The 27491-nt window shown below is 39.2% G+C and overlaps 1 protein-coding gene across 3 annotated transcripts in view; it reads left to right on the forward strand.

Annotated features, from left to right (window-relative positions):
• Positions 1-27491, forward strand: part of RASA3 (RAS p21 protein activator 3) — a 131223-nt gene that overhangs the window by 93313 nt on the left and 10419 nt on the right. For all 3 annotated transcript variants that reach the window (XM_072849823.1, XM_072849822.1, XM_072849824.1), the window contains 13 exons: positions 3400-3480; positions 6273-6345; positions 10688-10767; positions 14867-14971; positions 15475-15631; positions 16469-16617; positions 18592-18706; positions 19595-19669; positions 20202-20325; positions 21496-21602; positions 22251-22328; positions 23333-23410; positions 23972-24045. In XM_072849823.1, coding sequence (XP_072705924.1) covers positions 3400-3480; positions 6273-6345; positions 10688-10767; positions 14867-14971; positions 15475-15631; positions 16469-16617; positions 18592-18706; positions 19595-19669; positions 20202-20325; positions 21496-21602; positions 22251-22328; positions 23333-23410; positions 23972-24045 — 1296 coding nt within the window. The remainder of the gene's footprint in view (positions 1-3399; positions 3481-6272; positions 6346-10687; positions 10768-14866; positions 14972-15474; positions 15632-16468; positions 16618-18591; positions 18707-19594; positions 19670-20201; positions 20326-21495; positions 21603-22250; positions 22329-23332; positions 23411-23971; positions 24046-27491) is intronic.

Raw genomic sequence — 27491 nt, forward strand, 5'->3', positions numbered from 1 at the left:
TTGTCTCAGAGACTGCAGCCTACAGCTCTTGGTTGGCAACCCAGAGGTAGAGGGAATGCCTGTACTGTCAGATGTGAGCTGCTTAGTCTTTATTGAAAAATCTTCTTTTTTCAAAACCTCCCCCTGCCTCCCTCTCAACTTCTGTAATCATGTAATTTTAAGGGCAAGAGGGCATGCTCATGGTGTGTTTGGGTTTGAGGTTTTCTTTTACCCTCTGGGAATTTTCCATAGCTTATTTACTCTTGTGAAGGTTTGGCCATGAACCACATTGAAAACTGAAATGTCTTGTTCCTTGAGACCTGTTAATTTTATAAACCACAAGCAAAATATAGTGAGGCAGCTGCATTGAGAGTTTTCCCATATGACCCAGCACTGACCTTAACCCAGCCCAGCCAGGCTAGCTGTGAGGGATGGCTTGCTCTGCCCCAGCTGGGCTTGAGACAGCTCATGATCAGAAACTACCAGTTGGGCAGAAAAGATTCTAGCAGCCACCAGACGTTTTTCCTCTGGGGCCTGATGAGTTGACTTGTAATTCTTGAATAATCTTGATTGCCTAGGCTTTTTTTCATTACCCTGGTACACATATGTTAAATTAATTCTGCAGATGATTAGAGCAAAGGCATTTCATTTTTACTGGCTTTATTCACTGCTTCCCAGCATCCCCCCCCCCAATAGAGATTATACCTTTATTATACATTTCTTTTTGTATGTTTTTTCATCTAATCCAGATATGAACTGTCAGTCTTCATAATGTGATATACATGTGGCAGAATTGAGGCTCCATTTTATCGTGCCTCTGCATAACTCATTTTGTTCTAGCTCTTTTCCTGCTTGCCAATTAAAGCTAGTATTTTGGTACCAGGTTGGGAGAGGAGGAGTATTAATTTACCTAGCAGCTTTCCCATGACTGAAGAAAATGGCCATAATGAAAGCAGCTCCAGGATTACAGTTTCCTGCAGCTAATGACGGTATACTAACATGAGTCAACTAGACCTGTGCCTTGTTGAATTTTATTGTCTCTCCTCATGATGCTTAGTAAGATATAAGAACCAGAATGAGCCTCTCTCCAGACATAGCCTTACTTCCTCAAAATCCTAAGTCTTCAGTCTTTTGCCTGCTTTCTCCAACATCCTTAAACAATAACCGCTTTTAAATTACCTGAAAGGCTTGGGATACAGTTTATGTTGGTGTCTGTTTCCTGTTTTCCCACATTTTCTTTCTTTCAAGGTTGTTTTTGCTTTTCTTATTCCAACTGCACACAAAGAAATGTCTTACTCTTAAGTCATTGTGACTGTATGAGAACATCTGTGTATTTTGGTTCTTTTGTTTTGTTTTGTTTTTTGTTTTTGTGTTTTCCCCAGAGAACATAAAACTACCCTACTGTGTTAAATGCCCCTCTAGTCTACCCTAGTACTGTTTCTGATATTTGCTGATGAGTGATACTTCAAATATGGTATGATTGCTCCAGTGTTACACCCTTCTCAATCAAGCAATTTGGGCTTTCCTGAGCTACAGCAGGCTTCTGGACCATTAAGCTTTAATAGCTGCCTACAAACCTACACTCCATGAGTTTGTGTAGTCCTGATTTGAATCCATGTATTCTTTTGGCCTCCACGACATTCCATGGCAATAAGTTGTGCAATTTCATTATGCGTTGTGTGGAAAAAGTACTTCCTTTTGTTTATTTTAAACCTGCTGTCTGGTAATTTCATTATGTGCCCCTTAATTCTTGTTTTGTGAGGAAATGTTCTTCACACCATTCATGATTTTATAAGCTGTTCATGAATGGATAACTTCTGTTTTCCGAGCTGGAGAGTACAAACCTGGGAGAGCCATGAACGATTAGATGTCGTCCTGTTGTTGTTCTCCATATGTTTTGTAGAGCATGCACAATTCAAGATGCAAGTGTCCAATGATTTACGTTGTTGTGTTCTCTCTGACCAGCTAATGATACTGTTTGTCTCTTTAACTGTTGCTGACGGTTGATGTGATAACCACGGAGGGCTATCCACAAAAAAACATAAAAAATTATTCTGTGTGGCAATATTAGAATAGATCCTATCATTGTATATGTGTATAGTTAGGGTATGCATATTTTTTTGTGTGGATAGCTTCACTCTTTTCATCATTCAAATTCATCTGTGGTTTTATTGTGTAGTGATTTATAAACTCTGCATGTCTTCAAGTGTAGATCACTTTCTATTGTCTGCATATTCTTGAAAGGACTGCTTTTGTTAAAACAGGAATCATACTCTCTCTGAGCAGGCTTTATCTGTATTTAAATTTCACATAGTTCTTCCTGTATGGATGGGAGCTGGCTTGGAAGCCATTCATCAACAGTAGAAAATTGGCTGACTGCTATAAAGCCATTGAGTTACTATTTCATTTTAAGGAACTTACAGGCTGCCTTAAGGAAGCAGTGGAAGGGGTGGGGGGTTTGACACTGACACTTGGTGTACAATTGTTCTGTTAAAACAGGAATGTGTTCAAGCCATATCTGCTATCCTAGAAGAATTACCAGCGGTCGTGCTGTAGCTCACTGGCAAAGTGTTTCTTCTGTGAATATAATCATATTTGTGTAAAGACCACTAGAAGGAAAGTGCTCTGTCCTTTACTCAGAAGAAAATCAAGCTGGACCTGCCAGCTTGTTTTTTATTTTTTTCCAAAGAGATGTTGAAATGAGAGTGCGGAAGTGCAGATTTCTCACCATGGCTTGCAGCAAAACCCAGTTTGTTCCATTTTGTCCCTCCGGTGTCTCTTTGACTTCTTCAGAGCTGCTGAATGTGTTTCTTCAGTTTTGCTATTTAAAAGTTTTATGGAGAAAGATGGCTGTGTCATAATGTCTCCTGGTCTGTAGTTAACTCACCTTTACAAATAAGTCCATGCTAAATTTTGTCAAAAGCACTGAGGCCTTCATGAATGTGATTCTGAGAAATTACTTGACTACTGCTGGGATCTGTCTGTGTGGTTTTTTTAATCTTTTGTTACAGAAGTAAATTCTGTTGGGTTTTTTGTTTGGGGTTTTTTTTTGGGTGGGTTTTTTTTTTTTTTTGTGAATAAGTTGCCACAGAATTTTAAAGTGTTGACAGCTCCCATCTTGACAGCAGACTCTTATTTCATGAACCTTAAGTTGTTGTACTTGCATAATAAGAATTCTTCGAGTTAAGGTTTCTCAGTAATTTAAGAATATTTTTGGCCCCATTAAAGACCAAATGTATTTAAGACCAAAATGTGTTTTCAAGTCTAGGTATAAATTAAAGGCTTGTGCTTGGTAACATTTCAATTCCATAGTGTAAAGTAGCGTGAAAAGGGAGCAGGATGAAAATGCACTGCTTTTATTTTCACTCCAGTCTCTTCCTATTTCATTGATTTGTTTGTCTGCATTTTCTTCTTTTCTAGAGTTTTAGAATGCCAAGGGCTGCCCATTGTGAACGGGCAATGTGATCCCTATGCCACTGTTACCTTAGCAGGACCCTCCAGGCAAGTATTGCACATACAAGAGCTTCCATTTTATAAGGATGGTTTCCGTTTCCTTTGTCTATTAGAAATCTGCATTCTCAGATGGACAGATGGGAGTATTTAGACACCACTAGAATATGTTAAGTGTTTGTGTGTGCATGTATGAATTACTGAGTTACACTAGAGTAAATAATTTGAGCCTTGTTTCAGTTTTGACTTATGTAAAGGTCTGAATAATCCCTGAATAATTTGAATATCTTGGAGTATGTAATTTGTGTTTAGGCTTAATTTGTGCATCTTCTTGCCTCACAGTTGGAGGCCAGTTTTTGAGCAAATTTATTGGCTAATATTGGGTAGGGCCAGAAGAGAAAGCTGAATACATCAATGTCTTGCAATGTATGCACATTTGTATGTGAATATTTAAGAGTATTTTCACTTTTAAGGTGTGGCAAATTGATGTGTATTTCAAAAGCCCTAGGTGGCTCAGTCCTATAATTTGATACATGTGGACATAATAGCATGGATAAAATTTGGAATGCAGTTTTAGTAATGAGATTCTGCATAATACTTTTCAGTTTAAATTTGGGATTAAATTTTTTGGTTCTGTTATAAAAATTTCCTGTGCTGTTGGATGTCACTGTTTTTTGTTTCTGCTTATCTAGAGTCATCTTTTATGTCTGTGCCATGTTAGAAACAAAACAGCTCTGCTGTGACGTCAAAGAATCAGATTTGGTAGCATGGGTTATTCATAATGTTTTACAACAATTTACTGAAAATACTATAAATAAGATGCATTCTTGACAAATACTTACCTTGCATGCAGAGGAGTCTTTGAGACTGGTCTGTGTTCTTCATCTTTGTCTAGGTGTGTTATGCCTTATCTCCACTGATGAGCTGTGTATTTGAGTTGTATGCTTTGGTGTTTTAAGCCTGTGACTTCTTTCAGATGGTACTGGGTAGCTAGTACTGAAACTGTAAGGAGATTTTTTTGACTAACCCTTGTACCCTTGAATGTCCATATTTACCTTTCTTTGTCTGCTTCCCTCCACCCCCCGTCTGGATAATGTATGAAAACTGATAACGTATTTCCCTTCAGAAGAAGGAACATAGCCTCATCCTATTCCTATCTGTTTTTTGGTGGGGGGAGAAGTCTTGCCTCCTATCTCCAGCAAGCAGCATGCAGCTTATTCCCATCCACTGCTTTGTAATTGCCCAGTAATTGTGCTTGCCTTAATCGCCTCCCATTCTACATCCTGCTTCCCAGTCCCCTCCCAGATGGGTTTATCAGTAAAGAGGCTGATTGGCAAGTGTGACTGATGAGATGGGATAGGCAATCTGCCCTATGTCGTGGAGGCGATTAGTCTCTCTTATGTCTCGGCTTCTCCTAGGGATAGTGGGATATTCTTAATCTGTACGTCATTCTCCTCTGGATTTTTTGATGCCTCTCCTTTTAGAGTAGGAAAGCTGCTTTATTCTGCTGCATTTATGCAGTGCCAAGCACAAAAATGTCAACAAAAGTGCTGCTGTTTATTGTGTGATTTGTACTTAGAGAGCCATCAGACTTCCTGACCAAAACTGTTTCTATGCCCCTATTATATATGGGAAAACATTGTATACTGGTGGACTGGCCCATTCAAGTCACACAGGAAGCCTGTAGCAGCACTGGGAATTAGACCCAGCTTTACTTGACCTTTGTGAAAGAATACATAGAGTTGTCCAGTTAATATAAGCAGTTACAAGCTATCTAAGCAGCTTTGCTGCATGAGAAATGAGGGATAGATTCTGGGATGAAATGATTAGTAGGTCAGTTTTCCACATGGCTGATGCGCCTCTCCATCTGTGTCTGTTTTATCTGTGCCTTCTTAGTACTGCAGAGCTGTAGGGGAAGATCAGTGACACAGGACAACACAGAGCTTTTCACTTGTAGGTAATGAGAACAAATCAAGCATAGGTTCGTAACATTTGGAAGTCATCAAACAGCTGTTGGCTGGCCTGTGTGAAATGCATTGGCGGGCTTTAGCCCAATGCCAAGCAGTTAAGATGTCTGTATTCTAAAAGGCAGGCACAGGTAGATGGCACTGCCCATAGAGGATGAATGGGCAGTGCTGAACTTTGTCAGGCCTATTGCCTGGTGAGTGGTTTGAAGGAGGTCTGCCATGTCTTGTTCCTACAGAGCAGTAGAAATTAAGAGACTTCTGCTCAGCACTGCTCATAATTCAACAGCATAACATTAACTAGGTGCTGTTGGGGCTGCAGGAAAAAGGGTGGTAATATAGCAATAAAAATATTCTTACTGAGGTAATAATTCTTGGTTTTTTTGATTATTTAGCACCACTGAAAAGCATTCACTGATTCCTCAGGCCGAGATTATAAAATATAAAGCATAGAAATAGCTATGTCAGTCTTCCCATCTCCTGTGCTTTTAGGGTATGAGGAATTTTTGAGTCACATCAAGACTGAGACCATCCCCCAAATGTTGCTGCTCAGAGCCCCATTCTTGCCAGTTGATCTGTACAGATATAAGATTCTGCTGGATCAAGCGAGTGACAGAACCAGGGTTCAAGGACTTGTGTTTAAGAGAGGATAACAAACTGTGATTACTGCCACTATAGAGAAACAGGCTTGCAGTGAATCCCTCTCTTAAATGTGTGCAAGTGTGTATGTCTTCCTGCGCTGAAGCCACATGGCGTTCCAGCTTTATCAGATAAATCAAGTGGATGACTGTTTGTTCCTTAGTGGCTCTGTTATAGGATCACACTTCTGCTAATGTTGTTTCTTGTCTTTTTTTTTTTTTTTTCCTTTCCTTAATTCAGATCGGAAGCCAAAAAGACTAAAGTTAAAAAGAAGACCAACAATCCACATTTTGATGAAGTGTTTTATTTTGAGGTTGGTATTTCAAAGGAATGGGTGATAAGCTGAAATACTATACTGTAGATAGTTGGCACAGCATCCTGCTCCATGTTGTGCCAGCTGTCTTCTTTGAAAACTGTTTCAAAGCATGGTGCAGGGAAAAGAAGTACCCAGGATCAGACTGGCCATCTGCGAAGCAGCAGTATATTGCTTCAGCTCAGGTGCTCTGGGGGAAAAGCTTCAAGGTGGGCACTTCTGAGCAGCAAGCTTTACACTCCATCACGCCTCACTCCAGAAGAGTTTTAAAAAAGAACAGTTAAAAATGGGATTTAAAAAAAAAAAAAGTTGTTTTTTTTTTTTTTTAGCCTGTGGTTTTATAGCTGCTCCACCCTGTCTTTCCCAGTCAATGGGAGGAAGGTTATCTCCTAGGAATACTGAAAACTGTAGAGGAAAAATACACTTAAACTGGATATTCTGGCTGGATACCAGTCTGCTGCAATACCAATGCCTTTCCTCCAAGTGGGTGAAACCTCTACAGCTTTATTTAATACAGAGCATTTTCAACAAGTCCAGTTAAGACAAAGTATAACTTTCATGAAAGCGCTCGTTTTGGTTCTTTCTGGCAAGAGTAGCTGTAATTGTGGTGTGTCCATACATATACGTGCATGTGTTTATAATTTGGATAGCTCTTGAAACTTTTCATTCTGTCTTCTAAAGTATATGTATCTTTCTCTTTTCTTTTTCTCTTGGTCCCAGTCTACACTTAACTGTTCTATTTCAATAGATACCTCAAGCACATACCTGGTATAACGAAGTTGATGAAAAGCCAGAGTAGTACAATGCAGTTGGCATATCATTAAAAAGCGCTTTCTGCCCATATGGCTTGCATCATTCAGATCACATTTACCTTAGAAATTGTTGGTGGTATAGGGATGGCACCTAGGGATGTGGTTTCTCAAATCAGTTCAGGGGCACAGGCAGCCCCTGAAGTAGAGCTGGGGAGAGAGGAGCCATACAAGTGCTGTTTCACTGTGCAAATCTGAAGTGCACATATCATTCTTGGCAGTGCCAGTGAGGGGCTTATTGCTGTCTTCCCCCTCCTTCTACAAACCACCATCTTTGCCTAGAAGCTGACAGTTGTACCAACTAATCTAAAGGTGGTCGTACCAGCAGAAACATGCTCTTGTTGATGTAATGTATTTGGATTTGGGGAACAGATATAGCAAGTTCTTTATTGGCAGGAGCACTTTCTCACTTCCCAAAGGGGTGGAAGCCCTGAGGGTTGGCCGGGATAGCTATCTAAGGTAATCTTCCCTCTGGTAACCCAACACGTCTCTTCCTAGGGTATCACTTCACTGCAGACCTAACTTTAGATAGCAGTGGGTCTTCGTGCATGCTTGCCTGACTCTGTGAGACTGCGTGGAGGTGTTGCATGCATGGTTGGTGGGGGAGAGGTCCCATGGTACTGAGCGCTGAAACTGCACTGACGTGTCTGCGTGTTCACTCAGGGCTGCCCAGGATTTCAGTCCATCACCTGGTCCGGAGCTGCAGCCTTTGGCAGTGACACAAGACTGATGCTATATGTAAATAAAGTAAAGTGGGCTTCCTTATTCTTGACATAGGCAGTTCTGGAGGCATGTGACAGCGAGAGCTTTTTAATGAGAATGTAATCCAGCAATTCAGCCTGTGAACCACAAAACTTCATGTGTCTGATTCCTCAGCCTTCTTTGCACTGCAGAAACAGTGAACGTTTGGCATTTAAACGCCAAACTTGGCAGGTGGTGCCATACTGGGAGAGGAAGAAGAGAAACAGAAAGCATCTTCCAGCTGGAGTTGTGGAGGGGACTGGAAGCTTGCTTTAGCTTGCCTTTATGCTGAAAGCTGCGTTGCATGCAAGTATCAGCAGAAGTAAAACCTGAACTCAAGCCCATGCCCTGGTTGTTCTGCTAACTCAGGGCAAAATCTTTTCTGTGTGGGTAAGAGGAGAGCTTGGGAAGTGTCTGAATCAGCCAGAACTCAGAAACATAAACATACCCTTAGTGCAGACAGAGCCATCATAGATTTATGTCATTTTGAGAGTAGTTAGTACCTATCAGGCTAAATGTCTCCAGGGAACAAGGTTCAGTAGAACTGCTATGACTGGGAATTACATTCACTAATGGGACACGGGCAGACCTGTGGCTGGTGCATGCTAACAGAGTGCTCTGATTCCTGTGGAGCTGCACAGATTCATGCTGTTGACAGCGGTGTCACTTACTGCTTCCACACGGTTTCATCAGCTGCAGTCTGCTAGCACAGCACTTGGCCATGCCTCCAAGGAAGAAGGTGATCTGTAAAAGGTGGTGAATGGGTGCTTTCCTTACTACAACCAAAAAGTCGCACAGATTTAATTTTCTAAATGGAAAATAGCTTATCATTGGTTTGGGAAATCTAAGGGCTTATTTAAGGGGTGCTATGAGCGAAACTCGCACCTGATGGTTAGGAGCCATTTTCACCACCGCTCCAGCTGCAGCGTGGTGTGGGGGCTCGGAGTTCTATATGCAGCTACAGGAAAATGCCCCTCTTACAGGAACCAAAGAAGGTAGTGCTGGGGACCTGTTTGCAAACCTGCATGTGCTGAAAAAAATCAAGCAGCTGATAAATGACTTGTCAGCTTTGTGTAAAGAAAGGGACCAGCACAGCAGAGTTGTGCCCCCTTTTTTGTAAAATGGTACATTGCAGCTAGTTCAGCACTGTGGACTGGGAGTTCCCTCATCTCCAGTTTCATCCTTGGAATGGATGGACCTCACACAGCTATCTTTTTAGGAATATTGCTCTTGAGCTGTATTAATCTGCACACTAAGCAGTTGTACAGGTGAACAGAGGGACCTCGTACATGCAGTCTCCAGCAAAACTTTTCAGAAAAGTGTTTACTTAAAATGGATGTGCCATAAGTTACACCTATGCTATAACTTTTTTAACAACTCGTGTTACAGATAATAAAACACTTAAGTTTGCTTCTTTATTAAAAATTACACCATTAGCTTCATAATTGTAGTAGAAAATGTCATTCGCAGTTATGTAGGATAATTTATTGAAGCCACAGGGAAGACAGTTGCAAGGGTAGAGTGAAAAAATTCGTGCTCAGCTGCTGAAGTTGTAGGCTGTATTTAAATCCTCTGAACTCTTGGGCTTATAGGTGCATTTGATTCTGGTATAGTCTAGAGGGTTTGGTCTCCAGTGCTGCTAGTACCTTTTAGTTTTTATGTATCGCCTTGAAAATGGTGCCTGCCTCACACATACACACTCAAAAAAGGCTCTATTGAGTGTCCTGTGCTGAAGATTGTCTTCTGGTTCCTCTCCACTTGTGCAGCTATATCTTTGCCTCCCTTGTTTGTACCATCTGCATCTGATGTACAATATAAAACCAAGAAGCCAAGTTTACAATAAAAGCCAGTTTTTGTGAGTGGGTAGTATTAAGCCGCAAGCATATTTAAACCTACAATAAAGTTCAGCTTCTGTGTGCAACCAAGAGCTGAACCCACACATCATACACACTTGCATTTGATCAGTTCCTGCTGTGGTTTCATCTGGGTGGGGTAGCCTTTTTCTCAAGTTTCTGACACACTATGCAAAAATACAACCATCAAAGTCTTTTTATAATCACGCTAGAAAACAAATTTTAAGAAATGTTTGTACAAAAACTTCTTTTGCTAATGCGCTACATTTACAGCTATCTTCCCATTATTTTCTGCCCATGCTTTGCTGTTTATCAGTCTTGCAAATATGATTGAACTGTGCACCTGGTTCTATATTCTGATATGCGTAACACAGGCTAGCATCTCTTGGGCAATTGATCTACTTGGTGGGGTTTTTTTGTATGAGCATGATAAATTGACTTCCAGGATATGAGGACAGGCAGAACTTCCCAGTTTTAATTAGATCCACTGTAACATGTTTTCAAGGGTGGTTTTGTTTTGTTCCCTGCCCCCCCCCCCCTTCAGAGTGACTCAGGGCATCTGTTGTACAGCTGTATTTACAACTCAGTTATTAATTGCCCTTTTATTTCCCTAGATTGGTTATAAAAGTTGTATTCCTTTCTGTGGTTTTTTTCTTTTCTCAATGTAAACTCAGAGTACTGTATTAATATTAAAGACATCCTTTCTCTGTAAAGAAAGTGTGGAGTATAGTTACTCTTGGATATGATTGCATAACCACCACTTTTGTATAGTGAGGAATCTGTTTAGTCAACATGTTTATTCACATGCATGAACGTTTTCAGAATCAGGACTGAAGTCACCACTGATAGTAAAAGACTGATCTTCCAGAGCTTTGTACAAGTAACATCAGAATGCTTTTGTATCAGATCAATTCGTTAAAGTTTCCTTCTTTTTATTAGGTTACAAGACCCAGTAGCTACAACAAGAAATCCCATTTTGATATTGAAGATGTTGATGAAGTTGACAAAATGGAGATTAGGTAATATAAAACACTTTGTACTAATAAACTTGTTTTCCAAAGTTGTGTAACTTTGTAGTAGACTTGGTTTTCAAAGTGGCAAGCATGGTTTTACTGTTCATAAATCAAGATGAGTCTTTGTCACTGTGTCTGTATGCTCCTTTACCTCCACTGTCCTGTAAATGTATGTGAATGTGTGACAGTTCCTCTGTGGGAGAAATCCTCATTATTTTCCTTGGTATCCTATATACACTGTTTGTATACTAATGCGCAGTTGTCATTAAGCGCAGCCTTTTATGTCTGGGCCCCCCTTTCTTCCCTCCCTCAGTTTCCTATGAGAGCTGTGTGATGCTCTGGGTTAAAGGGTCTGTTTTCTTTTATCACTTAATTTTAGCAACCCATATAAGGTCCTTCTTCCCTGAAAGGAAACTCTTAAGCTCAGAGTTTCTCTGGGGCAGAGGCAGTTTCTCTTCTCTTTTGCTGGCTGGACTTTAACCCCTTCTTGCAAGGCTGAGTATGATACATGTGAAATCCATTGCACAGGAAAGAAGCAATTCTGATTTCAAAAACAAATCAACCGCACCCCACCCCCTGCTGCCCACTTAGTGCTATTTTAGAACCTGCTGAGGCCTGTTAACAGTGTCTGTGGGGACAGGTGAATAGAAAGAGCAGAGAGGAAACAATAGTAGGTGCAAAACCTAAAGGTATCATATGCGTCATACCATCACATACATGGAAGCTTAGAGACTTAGGCCATCTGGTGATCTGGATGCACTGTAGCTGGAAACTGCTGTATCTGCATCAGGTGGTGAGAAATCCCCCTTTCCTTTGTGCTAGGATTTGGAGGAAGAAAGGTTGAGGGAAATGGTGGCACCCCCTTCCTCCCCAGGTATTCCCATGAGAGAGGTGGTGAGGGTGTATCTCCCAAAACATTCCCTAGTCCCTTCAGAAGCACAGTTGGCTGTAAGGAAAGGAGGGGAGACCAGGAAGGGTCTCCTGGAAACATCGTTCAATGTTTACTCCCAGCAAGCAAGACACATCTATATTCACGAATGAATGGATGAGGGCTGTTCTAATTTGACAGCTGCTGGTTCACCTAGCCTATTAGCGTAGTATCACAGCACGACAAGATCATTAATGGATTTGTGTTTGCCATGGCTCTGTGAGACAGAAAAGGGAAACTATACATATATGAGAGAGACAAGAGCTGTACTCTGTTTCTCTGAGAACACCTGCATCAGGCAGTGCAAGGGTAGCTGGTTTAAGGGCAACCCACAGCTATTTCATAGAAGAGAGATCAAAGGCCCAGGTTCAGTGCCATGCTGCTTTGGTTGTGTCAGTGTTGGCAGCACAGCAGATGACCTAGTCCTAGCACCAGACTATATTTCTGCCAAGCTTTGCAGGTATGAAGTAACGTGTCCCATATCCCATGGGATGTATGTGATGGAATGGGCAACTGAACAGTGTCTTGGGAGTCCCAGTCTTGTCTTTGTAATCACGATGCCCAGCCACACACTGATTTTAAATGAAAGCTAGGATTCACTGATAGTTTTGTGACTCTGGAAGGGGACCCTGGACATTGGTGGACAGTGGTTACACATTGCTTAATATTTCAGTTGATTCTTATTTTGTACTACTGGACTGAATGGAATTATACAGTTGTTTTACTTAGTATATTTTCTGGACAAATGACTGCCTGCAATGATAATGTATGTGGAGCTGAGCTTCAGAAAAGTCTTTCATTCCTTAAAACCAACACATCACAGTGTGGTAAAGAGGAATAGTTTGTGAGGAGGCTTAGAAAATAGTTGGGAAAAGATTAAGCACTTAAATAACAGACAAAAGCAGATAAAGTGTTAGTCTTGGTTGGGCAAACTCTTTCCTCAGAGGTTTTGTCCCCTATAGGACAGAGTGTTTTTGTTTCCATCTCAGGTTCCCCTTCCACCCCCGCTCACTTCCTCCAGTCTGTTTAGTCAGGGTTAGATTGCCCCCATGGCCTCTGGACGGATCATACAATTTATGGGTTTGGGGGTTTGTTTTCTTTTTCTCTCCTGAGAAGAATACCATTCCACAGGGTAAAGAGGAGACTTAGTCTCTCATGGCTTCTCTCTAAAGCTATGGAAGTTTCTCTTTTTGAGTGGGTGTAGGAAGTTGCAGGCAGGGCATATCAACACTTAGGGACCAGATGTTCTGGTGAAATTCATTGTTTCTCCTCCCCCTCTCTGTTGTTTCTTTCTTTCTGTGACTACTGTCTGACCAGTTTTAGAATAACACTTGCCATAATTTTGCCTTCTAAAAACCTTGGGAAACAGTAATCTTTTACACTCTGAGGTCTGTGTATTATGATTTTTTAAAATGCTGCTTATGCTTTGTACTCCAAGCACACAAAACAATAATTTCAGCATTTGCATGCCTGCTTTGCTTACTGTGTAGTGTGAGATCTACCTTAAGTTGTTAGTTCCTCTCTTAGAGATCCTTTGCACTGTTTTTCTTCTGTAAGAAGTTGCTGTGGGGGAACATCCTTTGGCCGCCTGTGTTTGAAAGTGTTATTGCTAGTGGGCTTCTTGAAAGAATTTGGATAAACTAGAAACCAGTAGCCTGTAAATACTTGGTAAATTATAAGTTTGACTATGTGTAAATAAACTTCTCAGAAGATTCCTCTCCTCCTGAAGCTGCTTGTAGACATCTGAATTAGTTAGCAAGATAGTAACCAACCAGATACGGAGAGGGGAGGGAAGGTTGAATTTTCAAAGAAGTTTTTTCCTTTTGGGGAATTCTTGCCCTTCAGAAATACTGTCGAAATATCAGAGTTTGAAGAAAATGCAGCAGGCATGCAATGTGAGCTGATGGTACGTCTAGTGTATGAAACTTGACGCATGAGACGCTGTTGAGAGATACAAGGCACAGAGTATTTAAGTGACATTCTCTGCACTTGCATAAGGTAGGATAATAGCAGGACTGTCAACATCCATTCCTTGACAAGCCTACTGTGACTTGCTTGAGACTAGAAAGGTTGTGTAAATATGTCCATAACTGAATGACTTTGCACCTTGCCCAAATTAAAGTTGCTCTTCTAAAAATCTTCATTATTTGAAAACCTGTATTTTTTCCCATACATCTTTTTTCCCCCAAAGTTTAAGACACATTCAGACTGTGTCACTTAGCTGCAAAATTCTCAGCTGAGCTTGTTTTAAAATAAAAATGCTTCTCAGAGGAAACCTTAAAATATGTACAGAAACAACTACCCTGGAGTTTGAAACCCTTGTTCCAAGGTCAGCATTGTAGCATTTACTTATAAATGCCAGGTTAGACACCAGTACTTCTACTTTGAATCTCAGTGCAGTTGTTTTACATCCTAATGGTAAAGAGCACGTGAAAGGCAAGGAAGTATTATCTAGAGATACATATCAGAACTTCCCAAACGTGAGGGACTGAGTGCCAAAATTTGTGTAGGCTTCAGTCAATACACTGATTATACAGAATGGTAGAACTGTCTTAAGGTTTTGAGTATCTGTACAGAACTAGTTTAGGTACAACAAATTTGTAAGCTTGACACAGTCTTCCCAGGAGCTAGAGCGCTGGGAAGGACTGTGTAGACATTCAGCCTAACTCTGTAAAGCTGCCGCTTAACTGCTAGTAATCCCAAAATAGACCGGGACCGATGGTATGGAGTCTTTAAATATCTCTATGCTTTTTTTCCCCTGGTGTCCATTTTACCTGTATTTTTCTGTTATCTGGGATACCCAAACAGTTCCCTGAATCTTTATCAATGTGAATAGTGGAAACAGTACAGTTGAGGGAAAGGTAGTCTAGATGACTTTTTTTCACAGATGTTTCATGGAATTGAATTGTAAGGCTCCAGAAATCTATGGTAAGGTTGTCTCTTTACTGTTTGGAAACCGTTGTTGTACAGTTTTGAGACTTTCTAACTCATAGGCTTGAGGGGAAAAAAACCAACAAAATTGAAAACAAGGTTGGGATTATTTGTTTTTATTTTTATTTATTTTATATGATATTTTTATTTATTTTATATTATATTTTATATTTTTATTTATTTTATATTTTATTTATATTTTATATATTTATATGAATCTTTAAAAATTAATTGTTTTTATTACAGAGTTGATCTTTGGAATGCCAGTAACTTGAAGTTTGGAGACGAGTTTCTAGGAGAACTGAGACTCCCTTTGAAATTTCTCCGACAGTCTAGTTCTTACGAAGCATGGTATTTGACATTTTTCTTTTGGAGAATAAGTAGAAACATATGTTTGCTGTGAAGACTTAAGAGTAATTACTGCTATGTGATAAAGTTTAAATGGATTTAATTTGTATCTTTTGTTGTAAGCAAGCCAAAGTAATCTTACCAAATGTAAGAACAAGAAGTTTTGATAGTGTGATTAGAGATTTCAGTCTGCCTCTGTATTGCATGTGGGAGTTCTAGTACGTTGGCTTGATGATATTACTTACTGCAGTTCATCAGCAGTGCCATAGGTTTAGTGTGTGGGTTTTTAATCATATCTACATAAATCTTTATGATCAGAACTTCCATGTTGCAGTTGGTGCAAAACAGACTGGCAAACTTAATTAAAAAGTCTGATTCAGAACTCTCAACAATTTGATACATATGTAAATGTTGTGTATATCTATACATTTTATGTAAGTTCATGTATAGCCTGAAATAATCTTGTGTTTCAGCACAAACTTTCTGTCTTACTTTTTGCATATCAGGTATTTCCTGCAGCCCAGAGATAATGGTAACAAGTCATTGAAACCTGATGACCTCGGTTCCTTAAGGTTAAATGTGGTTTACACTGAGGACCATGTTTTTTCCTCAGATTATTACAGTCCACTTAGAGACCTCCTGCTAAAATCTGCAGATGTTGAGGTAATTTGCTTGCACTGCTTGTTATTTACCTGCAGATCATCCTCACAGGGATCTCTCTGAATAGTTTGTCACTATCTTGCTGGCACCATAGTTGTGTAATTACCAGAGACTTCAGCTTCTTCCTTTTCCGACCTGAGGGCCTTGTTAAGCTTTGCATATCCCTGGTGCTTGTTTTCAGTCCTTGCAGAAAAGATCTTTATCTGCATGCAATATGGTGGGTGAAGGCACACCCAGGAACACCAGTGGTTTTAACAGCAGCATATTCTTTGTGGCTTTCTAATTTTACATGTGAAAATGCAAAGTAAACTTCAGTTTGATCAATTTGTTTTCTTTTACTGGAGAGGAACAGGTTTACTTGCATAATTAAAAAAAAAACCAAACCCAAACCAAGACTTCATCCTGAAATGTCAGAGGGTTGGACCATGTCTGCCATTATGTATAACTTCTAGCAGTTGTGACAATGCTTTTATTTTTTCAGTACAAGAACTGGGTTCTGTACTTACTGTGGCTTGAGATTGAAAAGGGTTAGAGTTCTTCCTCTTCACTTGCTTCCCAGGCAACAGTGACATTCAGTGAAAAGACACCTATTAAAAATGGGGGGGGGGGGGAAGACACTGTACTGTAATAGTTTTTAAAGTGCTGCCCTCTTGCGATCAAAACTTACAGCCAACAAAAACTGGTATGTAACGGCCACCCATGTTATGTACAGGCATGTTTGGGTAACTGGCCACTGCAACTGTTGTGTGGGGTTCTGCATTAAGGAGCTAATGGGAAAAGTAAGAGAGGATGCTTGTTCTAGACAGATCTCTCAAGTTTTTGTTTCTTCCCACTGTTCAGCCTGTTTCAGCATCAGCTGCACACATTTTGGGTGAAGTTTGCAGAGAAAAACAGGAAGCAGCCATACCTCTTGTCAGGCTTTTCTTACACTATGGCAGAATTGTGCCTTTCATAAGTGCCATTGCGAATGCTGAAGTGAAGAGAACTCAGTAAGTACCAAAAAAACAAATTGCTATCAAACGTATCTACTCTGCATTGGCTAGTGTTAGGATCCTCCACTCAGTTTCTAGAATTATATGCAATTTCAAAAGAAACTGTTGGAGTTGTTCCTGTTCCTTCCAGCTGAGTGGCAGAGTTCTTTATAAATGCATTCACTGCTCTGAAGATCTGGTGAGTTTGATTTTAGGCGGAATTCCCATATGCGTTGCAAAACCTAATTGCAAGACTATTGTAAGGTCTGAGAGCAGGGATTTTCACTCTTCGCAGTCTTAATTGTATTTGATGATAACTGTGAAATCCTACATTACCTTCAGCTGTTCATATGAAATCATTTCAGCTTTATGGTGTGCTAATAAATCATCTAGTGCTGAGTAAGAGTGTTGAATTTGTTCAAAACAAAAAGCAAGTTTCTTCCTAATCATGAATATTTAAGGCAAGCTGTGTGCCTAATCTTTCCAATTAGAGGGCTGAGGAGCAAAAATGGGATTGGATCTGGCAGTGGATAGCAGAAAACAAAATCTTTTTTGTGGTCAGTTCTTGTAAGTCCCTTGTTTGACTTGCTGGTGTGCTGACAGTTTAGTAGTGTAAGATCTAGTATTCACACCAGGCAGGTCCTAAAGAACATTTGTTGCCACAAGCCTTGTGCCATGTAGTCATGCTCTTGACTGACAGTAGAAGAGACAATTGGGAGTCAAGGGGAATGCCAGATATTGACTCTAAAGTAACAGTTTCCTCAGTACAAAATAAAGTCTTTGTGTGGGTTGGCTTTTTTCAGAGTGTCTGAGGGATAGAGTGTTTTCCTTCCTGTAGGTAGGTGTATTTTTTCTGTGCTGCAGGTTGGCTGAAACAGCTTGGTTGCTGCAGTATGGGGAAATTTGCTGCTCCCTAGTCAGTCATGTTCCTGTGATAAAACAGCAAAGATGGTGTTTGTTTTCAGGGCTTTCTGGCATTTGTCACAGGCAGTGAGCTTACTTTTTTATGAAACAAAATGATGAATCCAGCAAAGTAATTCTTCCTGTTATTCACTACTTGTAAATGGGTACAACTGTAGTGAGCTATGGACAACAGAAAAGACATCAGTGTGTGTAAAAGAACAAGCAAATAACTTCATATCCAAGTTTGATCTGCTGTCAGTAGGCACAGGTTTTGATCATATGGGTTGTAGATGAGATCATTGATTATGTACCTATCTGCATAACGTGAATTGCAGGTACAAAATTAATATCAAATTACTTGCATTCTCAAAATGCAAGTAATACTAAAAAAAAGATACACATGATAGTGCAGCTAGCTAAAGCTTAACGAATCACAGTGGCTGTATGTCTAGTACAAGAAGAATTCTGTGGAAGTGGCTTTTCAGAAAAACGTGAGAGTCTGCACGGCATCAGCTATCCACACAGTTCTCAGGACAGAATTGGGATCTGCACTGTGTTTAATAGTGTTATCACAAGACAGTGCTGTAAGTCACTTAGGAAAGGTGGCTATGTCATTGGAGCCAGTGTTTTCATCTCCCTCTCAGCTTACTCATTTTGTAGGAGAAGGTAGTAGGTCACATGTAATGTCCAGTGGTGTTGTGAAACTAAAATCACTGCCTCCTTCCCTTACTCAAATTAACGCTGTTCAGTAGCACACGAAAGCAGGCACATTTTTCCCTGTTTATATTGTAAAGCCCTTTGATTTGAGCCTAGGTGTTGCCATGTGTTGGGATGGAGCACTAAGCACACTGCGCTAATACAGAGAAGAAAATCTGTAGTGCCTCTGGAATTACCGTGACTACTGCCTTTCTGTTATAATCTGGAAGTGCACTAAATGCTACGTGACTGCGTTTAATGGCAGGCTGGTGTCAAAGGGAGGTTTTGTGCATTCAAACTCAGATTTCCATCACCTTTCACCGCTTCTTTTATTTCCATATATTAGCAGTTTATTACAAAGAGACTAAATTACAGAACATTGTTCACTTCCAGAGATCCAAACACCATTTTCAGAGGAAACTCATTAACTTCCAAGTGCATTGATGAGACAATGAAACTGGCAGGGATGCATTATCTGCAAGTTACACTAAAGCCAATAATAGATGAGGTAAGAGAAGTTTAGACTCTTTTATTTGATAAAATGTCACTGTAAAAGGCCTTCAGGTAGCAGATACTGTTTATTCCTTCCCATTTTGGGAGGACTTTGTAGGAATAATGCGTAAGAGCCTGTTTCTATGTTAAAATCCTGTGTGTTCGTTTAGCCACAGCTGAGTCACCCAACTCAGAAACAGTTTGATTGTGTTAAAGGAAAAGGCAAGTTTCCATTTATTGAACTATAAATTACTCTGTTTTATAAAATCTAACATTTCTTGGTTCTGATAAATTAATAAAGTAGTAACTTAGATGAATAAAGAATATATACAGCAGAAAGCTGCTGGGAAGCTATAAGTAATACATTTCATCCAAGGGTATAAAGGAATAAAACTATTCTTAGATAACCGTGTATGTGATGCATGTATTGTAACAATGGTTTATTATCTATCCAGTCCAGAATGGTGGGTGTGGGTATTTTAGCGCAGTAATTGGGCAGTACTTTCAGACCACAGACTTCCTTTAAATGATTTGACAGTTTCTTCAGCTGTTGTTTTAAGGTTTCATCAAAAATGTCAAGTTTTTAAAGAATATAGATATACTTTCTAAGTCAACTTTTTTGGTAAAAGAGGACTTTTCTTGAACAGCCTTGCTTGAGAGAGTCTAATGAACAATTCTTCATTTCAGTTGAAGGAAAAGGTAGAACAAATTAATGCTACTTTTTGGGAAAAAATAAAGATCACATGTAATTTACCTTCGATGCTTTGTCAAAAGAAAAAAATACAGTTTGTAAAGTTGGCTTTTGCCTTTTACCCCAAAAACCTAACAGATTATGCTTTTTACAAAACTTTTTCTACTTGAAGGTGAATTGATATATTAATTGTTCGCTACATTTTTTTTCTAGATCTGCCAGGTCCATAAACCTTGTGAAATCGATCCTGTGAAATTAAAAGATGGTGAAAACCTGGAAAATAACAGGGTATGCATTAGATTTTGAAGATATAGTCTCTGTTTACACTATCAACTTTAACTGAGGTCCTCAGATGTTTGATGTTGCAAATAATTTTGTCATTCATTAGAATACACTGGAAGCTTTCTTAACACCACAAACTGTTATAATTATTTTATAATTATTTTACAGCGGCTTTACATTATGCTATAAATGTAAAGTATATCTGTAGAATGTTAATCACTTCTCCCCCCCCCTTTGAGGGCAAGGATAACTTAGCCTGTGGCTCTACTGATGACGTAGAAAATGGTGCTACGAAAAGTAACGATATGTCATACAGCCATATCACTTGATGTTTGTTTTTGATAGAATGATATTTTTACTCTTGTACTTGAATATGTGCATTTACCAAAGAGAGTATCGAGTGTGAGATTGTTTTGCAAGTATATAATGTTGAAAGTGAGAATCTTTGAATGATGCAATTACGAATAAAACCAGGAATAATACCTCTTTCCACAGCAGAAAGTGTTACTAATTTTGTCATAATCGTTGCATTTTTCAGGAGAATCTGAGGCAGTATGTTGATCGCATTTTTACTGTAATTACAAAATCTGGCGTAAGCTGCCCTACAGTGATGTGCGATATTTTCTTTTCACTGAGAGAATCAGCTGCCAAACGTTTTCAAGGTGAGTTTCTATATATTTTTTTATTTTACATCACTGATAGCTTTTAAATGTAGGTGTAGTCTGGCAGTCTTCATGATCCATGATGGATTTAGTAATTGAACAGCAGCTTATCCGAAATACCACTTGGAGTGTGTATTAACGTTGGTTTTTCCTTGATTATTCATTCCACAAAGAACATGACTATTAATGATTGTATGAGTTTTCTTTAAACATCTTTCAAAGGAAAACAGCATTTAAAAAGAGCATTATGATGGTATGTATTTATGATTTCAGTATTTGCAAAGTATGCTCAGTTTTCAAATGTTCAGGTTTTTGTAATGGCTCATTCTGCAGACTCCATGCAGCTGAATTATTTTCTGCTCATACGTCAATCTGTAATAAAGGCCAATCTATAAATTATTGGAGTCATTGCAAGCTCATTGCCCTAGGAGGCCCATGTGCTGCAAAGGTTTTCTGGCTGTCAAGAGAGAATTCTTTCCGCTCCCTCCTGGTTGTTTTGGCTCTGCAAGAATGAGCAGGCAATATAAAACCGGAATTGAGCAAAACAACTAACCTGTGTATTTTCATGAAGGGAAGCAGATTACAATAAGGAGGTTTTAGAGAGAGTAATACAAGTTCAGCTTTTAAACAGTCACTTCATAGTAGAGAAGCTCAAGCAGAAAGCCATTGATTTGTGCTGTCATGCTCTTTATTTTATGTAGAAATAAATAAATAAATAAATTGTATTTTCTGTAATTACCAACTGGAATAGGTACATTAGGAGTCTGTATAGCGCTTGTGCTCGGGGCTATAGCTAGATAACTGAGAGTTGGTCTCTGTGCTGAATGTTGCATAGACTATGCAAGTTATTCATCATACTTTAGTTGCATAGATGGAATAGCAGATGTTTGTATGAATTTCCCTGTGCAGTGGAAAAATGAATGGTGGTGTTCTTGTAGCCTGTGTCGTGAACTCGCTTCTTTTTAAAAGGCTGTCATTGACATTTCCTTGGTTTATGCTAGCCGATCTCTGGCTCCGAATCCTCCGTCATCAGTTAATCCTGTAACTCGCAAATATATATGTTTCCAGCACATGCTTGAGGTAGCTTTCTGAAGGCATTCTGGTAATTTCAGAAGGTTTTTAAGGAAGGATTATTGAAATGCTGAGTAAAGGTCTTTTTTTTTTTAATAGGTGACCTAGATGTGAGGTATACAGCTGTCAGCAGCTTTATTTTCCTGAGATTCTTTGCTCCTGCCATTCTTTCTCCCAACCTTTTTCAGCTTACACCACACCATCCAGTAAGTACTGTATCAATTTTTTCTAGCTATGTATATGTCTCTTTCACCATAGTCTGTCTATCAAGATTCTTTCTTCAGTTCTTTCAGTAGCCTTTAGGAGAAGTACCTTTTGTTAGTTCAAAGATCTGCTATGTCTTGGATATGAAGCATATGTTGAATGACTGTGTATGTGAAGAACTTGGGAGGTATGGGAGGAACAGTGAAATTTAAGGACAAAGTAGATGGTCTAAGCTGCTGTGGAAAAAGATGGTCACTGCTTCATTTTTGCCACATTACATTAATGCTGGATTGATTGTCAGCAATGTTGGAAATGTTTTGGATGTTAAAGCAACTTATCCAAGACTTTTAGTAGTTGTTTTTATTGGGAGTGGGGAGGACCTGGACAGTCTTCAAGACAGAAATCTCTGTTTTTGTTTTGCAAGTGATCTCCTTTGGTTCTCTGAAGAGCAACAGGGTAGCTATGAAACATGATGGTTTAAGAATCAAAAGCCTTTAAAAAAGCAACTTTTTTCCTGTAGTGTTTTATTGGGTCTTTTCTAATTTTATGTTACTTTTCTGCAAGTGAAATAAGAAGGAAGAAATGTAGTTTACCTTCCTCTGTTCCATATTTTAAATAGCTAGTCCATATAATATTGTTCTCCTTCCTAGGATCCTCAGACTTCTCGAACTTTGACACTTATCTCTAAAACCATTCAAACGCTAGGCAGCTTATCAAAATCTAAATCTGTAAGTATGCCATTTTCATTTAAAGGCTCAATTCAGGAAAGTGATTTTCTTTTTTTTTTTTTTTCCCCTTTTAATCTTTTATCACTCATTGTAATTAAGCTTTTAAAACGCTTGAGTTGCACTAGGCTTATGCAAAACTGGTTATGATTGCTTTGATTATAAGCCTCTCATGCTCACAGGAAAACTAAATCTGTCTTAATCTGAACTAGATTTCAGTAAAGCAAATTTGTGTGACCAACCTAGAAGTCTGTTCCAGGGCTTTTCATTCCTTCCTTCTGGAAGAAAGATAGTGATCAGGAAAACCCAGGGCTTTTCATTCCTTCCTTCTGGAAGAAAGATAGTGATCAGGAAAACCGCTGAAGTTCTCTACTTGCCTCCAGTACATGATAGCAGCTGTACAGGGCTTTACAGATTGTTTCAGTATTTTAAAGCTCAACTGAGAAGAATCATGCAGTAAGGGGAAGGGCTATGCTTTTCTTTTCATACCAGTTCAGTTTTCTGCCAGTCAATGGTGAGCTTAGATCTAAATGCCTGTGCTCTGGATGTTTGATTGAAATAAAACTTATGTACCTAAGGCACCACACTGCTATGATAATTTGGGGTCACTGGTGGTCTAGTTAGGATTCACACAGGCAACTGTAGATGAATCTGTACCTCAATTACAAATCCTTCAAGACAATAGAATTCCTTCTCTCACACTTTGTCAGCTTCTTTTAGGACAAAGATTAAAAGCCAAAGCAGAAGTTGGAAGCTTTTGAAGAATGCGTTATTAACTGTAGTAACTGAACATTTGAAATGGAGTCTGCTACCTTTTTGAAATAAAAATTTGGTACTACTGAATGTGTGCTGTATGACATGAAAGTAGTGCTTTGCTTATTTTACCTCCGGCCAGAAAAAAACCCTCTTATCTGGCGGTGGCTTGCCTCATGGTCTACTGCTGTTAACAATAACATTTTCTATATAAACTGTATTATGATAAGCATGGTTTTGGCTTTGTATTTCAGGCCAATTTCAAGGAATCCTACATGGCTACTTTTTATGACTATTTTAATGAGCAGAAATATGCAGATGCAGTAAAAAATGTAAGTAATGCATGTGAATGTTCTGAAAATCCTGCTGTGTTGTTGAAGCTGATGCTCAGAATCCTAGAATGTAATACATACTGTTTGTAAACCAGGAAGCATGTGCTGGAAAAAGCAGACTCCTGATAACTGTAATATTCAAGAAACTTTTATCAAATTATGTTCAAGTCAATAGTAAAATCTTTTTGGATCTACTTCTACTTAATAATTAGGTTGGATTAACAAGCTGCTGCTTAGAGCTTGAGACATGTGCATGCTTCATAGGATGCTGCAGACCTGTGATGAAAATTGCTTAGTCCAAAAGGAAGTGAAAGGTACATATAATGAAGGAGAAGCACAAGAAGCATTGGTCATCTGCAGTTTTTCTGATTAAGAGCATTTGTGCTATTTTTAGTTTACAACCCAGGAAACCTCCCAAATTCCTCAAGTTTCTGCCATTACCTTCTGTTTAACTACTTGTACAGTATTTTCTTGTAGCTCTCTGCTGTACCAATGTTAAAGATTTTAATTTGGGTAGTGTGGTACTGTCATTTTTATCTATTCTTTTTGTTCACCTTTTAGTTTCTAGATTTAATTTCATCTTCGGGAAGGAGAGATCACAAGAGCATAGAGCAACCTATATTGCTTAAAGAAGGGTAAGCATGCATGTGCAACAAAACCCTCTACTTGTGTGCTTGCTACCATTCTAAGGCAGCTATTTTTTTTTCTGCCACCCCATTCCATCCATGTGTTCAGAGAAGAATGTAGGAAGATTCTTGTGTTGCTATTTCTACTCTCTGTGGCTGCTGTAGCTGATTTTAACATCTTTTCATTTGATTTAAACATCTTAATTTAAGTATGTTTTGAAATAAGTGGAGGAAAAAGAAGCCTGTACAACTTAATTAGCACAGCTAAGGCAAAAGAAACTTAAATCAGCATTGTGTTAAAATCAAGTTGATTTTTTTTTTTTCTGAACTCCAGTGAACAAAAGCTGTAAAGTTCCACTGTGAAGGTAGATACTGAATATCTTAGTGAGGGCAAAGCCTGCAAATGGAATTTGCTTTTGCTGCCCTGTAAGATCCATATGCTAATCATTATCATGGCCATTTTGAGGAAAATTTGTGGTGCACTTGGAACAGTTTCTAGTTTTAGTACCTTTCCTTTTTTTGGAAGCATGTTCCATATGCCGTATTAGTTTTAGATACTAATTGTTGACATTTTTTGTGTTACAAAACTGAGTTGTTAATATCATCTAAGTGCACTGTGGAAACAGCTTCTTTGAGCTGGGAGGAAGAAAGTAAAAAATCCAAATTCTTCCTGTCAGAGCTCTGCTTGAAAGTAAGCTTTCATGGTAGCTCTAAGTCATGCAAAAATTAGGGTTTTGGTTAAAACATGACAATGCCTTCCAGTTAACTTCTGCAGTTCACGTCACTTCTCTGATGACCGTCTGTCCCTAGAAGCAAGTTTATCTATTTTAATTCTGTACATTTATCATTCTTTTATTTTTGAAAATAAATGTATAGTTTGTAACATTTTCCCTCTAACTCTAAAACATTTTTTTTTCTGCCTCTGTCTTTCTTTTGCTCCTGTCTGATTTTTTTTCTGTCTTTTCTTGCTCGGCCTGTGGCTGCTGTTTTAAGGACTCTTAAACTAACAGTAAAGAAAGTTGATGGTAATAGTTCATGCAGGTAAGATGGTAGGGGCAGTTGGTGCTTTGCTGTAGCTACTGGCTGACAGCATACCCTTCCTTTGCAGCAGTAGACTTGTCTGACTTAACTTCGGGGAGGAAGTGCTCTGTTTAACAATCCTGAAATGCCTGTGTAAACCCAGAAGAGAACATTTCATTATCTATTTCTTGATGTTGACCAACTCTTCCCCCCCCCCCCCCTTCCTTAAAACAAACACCTGCTCTAAATAGAGAATAAAGGACTTTTATCTGTAGGTAGAGGCTCCGAGAAGCACTGAGATTTGCTTAATATTCAGTGTATAGATCCCAGTGAACTCACTGGAAGTGATTAAGAAGTGGCCATACATTTTCTAGGCACTTCTTAAGTAGCATTCACATAAATTGGTCTCAAGGTTAAGGTATGGCCTTCATCTGTCTATTTTTCCTGACATTTTGCATTGTTATATCATGGGGAGTGGGTGGGAATTTTCATAGCCTTTGATTTGATTCTTCTCCATATTGATTGGCTGGTTAGTGAGGTTTCTGTTTGCGTTTGCAATGTTTTTGTTTGCTTTTGGTTTTTTAATCTATCTTTGCTTCTATTAAGAGTATCTAGATGGAAAGCTATAGCATATGTACTTTTGAATGAACGTACCGTACCAAAGATTAGTCACTGGCACTTGGGTTTCCTGGCATTGACCATGCCATCACTGCTTAGCAGCTGTCTGCCTGGTTCTTTCCAAAAGGAAGAGAATTAAAAGGAGAACTAGTCCTGCCATTCTTGTAGGTGAAAGGGGCATGCTGATGCTTCCAGGCAAGGCTAAGGCAGATCCAAACTCAGGTCTACCATAAACATGGGAAGAAACTCTCTCCAGCCACCCAGCACTGAAATGGGTTTCATCTTAGACATTTTTCCCTTCATGCTTCTGACTATTTGCTCTGACTTCTTACACATTCTGTGGATGTTAGAAACAAAGAAATCCTTCACATTCACCTTATAACTTCTGTGGCTTTGAATGCTTGTCACCTATCTGTGGGAAATAAAAGCAAATTCTATGTCAGCTATGAAGAATTTAATTAGAAATGTGCTCTTAGCTCTGCAGTATGGAGTTTGCATTTTTCAAAGAGGGAGGCTCTGTAGGAGTTTGCAGTTTTAAGTCACCTTTTAAGTGTTGGCATGAGAAGGAAGAGAAACTACCTTGAAGAGCATATTGTCCAGCCCAAGGATATCTGCTCTTCCCTTGAAATGTGCCTTAACCTTGAAATATTAAGTCTACCGCCAGTGGGTCTGGTGATGACGTGAATCGTATGGTTTTATTAAATATTTCTCAAGTAATCCAAGAATAATGACCGAGACAGTAACTGACCATTTTAAGAATGAGAGGCATGTAACTATAAATGATTTAAAAAAAAAAATCTGTTGCTGTATACAGTCCTTGTCAGCTTTTGCCCGCACAGCTTGGAATGGGCAGCAGGCACCAGCCCAGCTGGTTACAAACCAGTTAAAGGCTGAAGGAACTTGGGTTTCTGTTCGAGCTTTATACAGACCTGCGATTCAGTTGGGTGCAATGTAGTTGTTTCTGACTGAAGATACCAGAAGCAAGAAACAGTATTAGCTGTTCTAAGCATTTTACCTCTGCTATTGAAAATCTTCAACCAAATCCTTCACTGTTCTCTCTGTGTGCTCTTTATGCTGTATAGTGCCTTCCTACTTGATAAAAACTATTCTGTAGTAAGTAGTTTTTACTGGCTCCATTATACAATCCTGTATTTGGCACAATAGTTAATGTAATGTGTAGCGTAGCTGTTACCAACTACTGCATATGCATGCACATTTTTTTCCACCAAAAGTGGTGCTGAGCAGTATGAAGTCACTAGGGTTTCCAAAGTCACCTTGAAGCTTTTGGATTGATTTAGTGGTTAGGAAGGTGGTGGATGCATCACAGTTTCTTGTAAGCTAATTCAAGTTTGAAATTAATTAAAACTGACAACTCACTAAAGGAACTCCCCTCCTTTGCCAAAAAAGCGGGGGGTGGGGGCTTCTAGCTTTCAGCTATCAGATTGCTTTGTATGTTATTGAAAACATGTTTCCAACTGCAGCATCAATGTGCAGTTGCAAAAGGAGCTGTGGAACATCCTGGTTTTGTTTCTAGAGCTTGAGAGCGACTAAAGCATGTAAGGGTACAGTCCCTGTGCTCCAGAGGCCTTACACCTGCCTTTTAATTACTGAACATACTCTAAACCTTTTGAGCTTTCTCACAGCTTTAAAAGTATAATAAAAAAAGCATGTGTAGTTAACAAGCTTAGCAGAGCAGTACTAACCATATTCTGCCCTTTTTCTGCTGTAGTAGGAAACCATTTAGCTGCATTTGTAGCTGAGGAACTGGGCACAAGCTGCAGTTCAGCTAACTAACTAGAGCCCATATGTAGACTACA

The sequence above is a fragment of the Ciconia boyciana genome, chromosome 1 (genome assembly GCF_034638445.1).
Source record: "Ciconia boyciana chromosome 1, ASM3463844v1, whole genome shotgun sequence".
Taxonomy (NCBI): Eukaryota; Metazoa; Chordata; class Aves; order Ciconiiformes; family Ciconiidae; genus Ciconia; species Ciconia boyciana.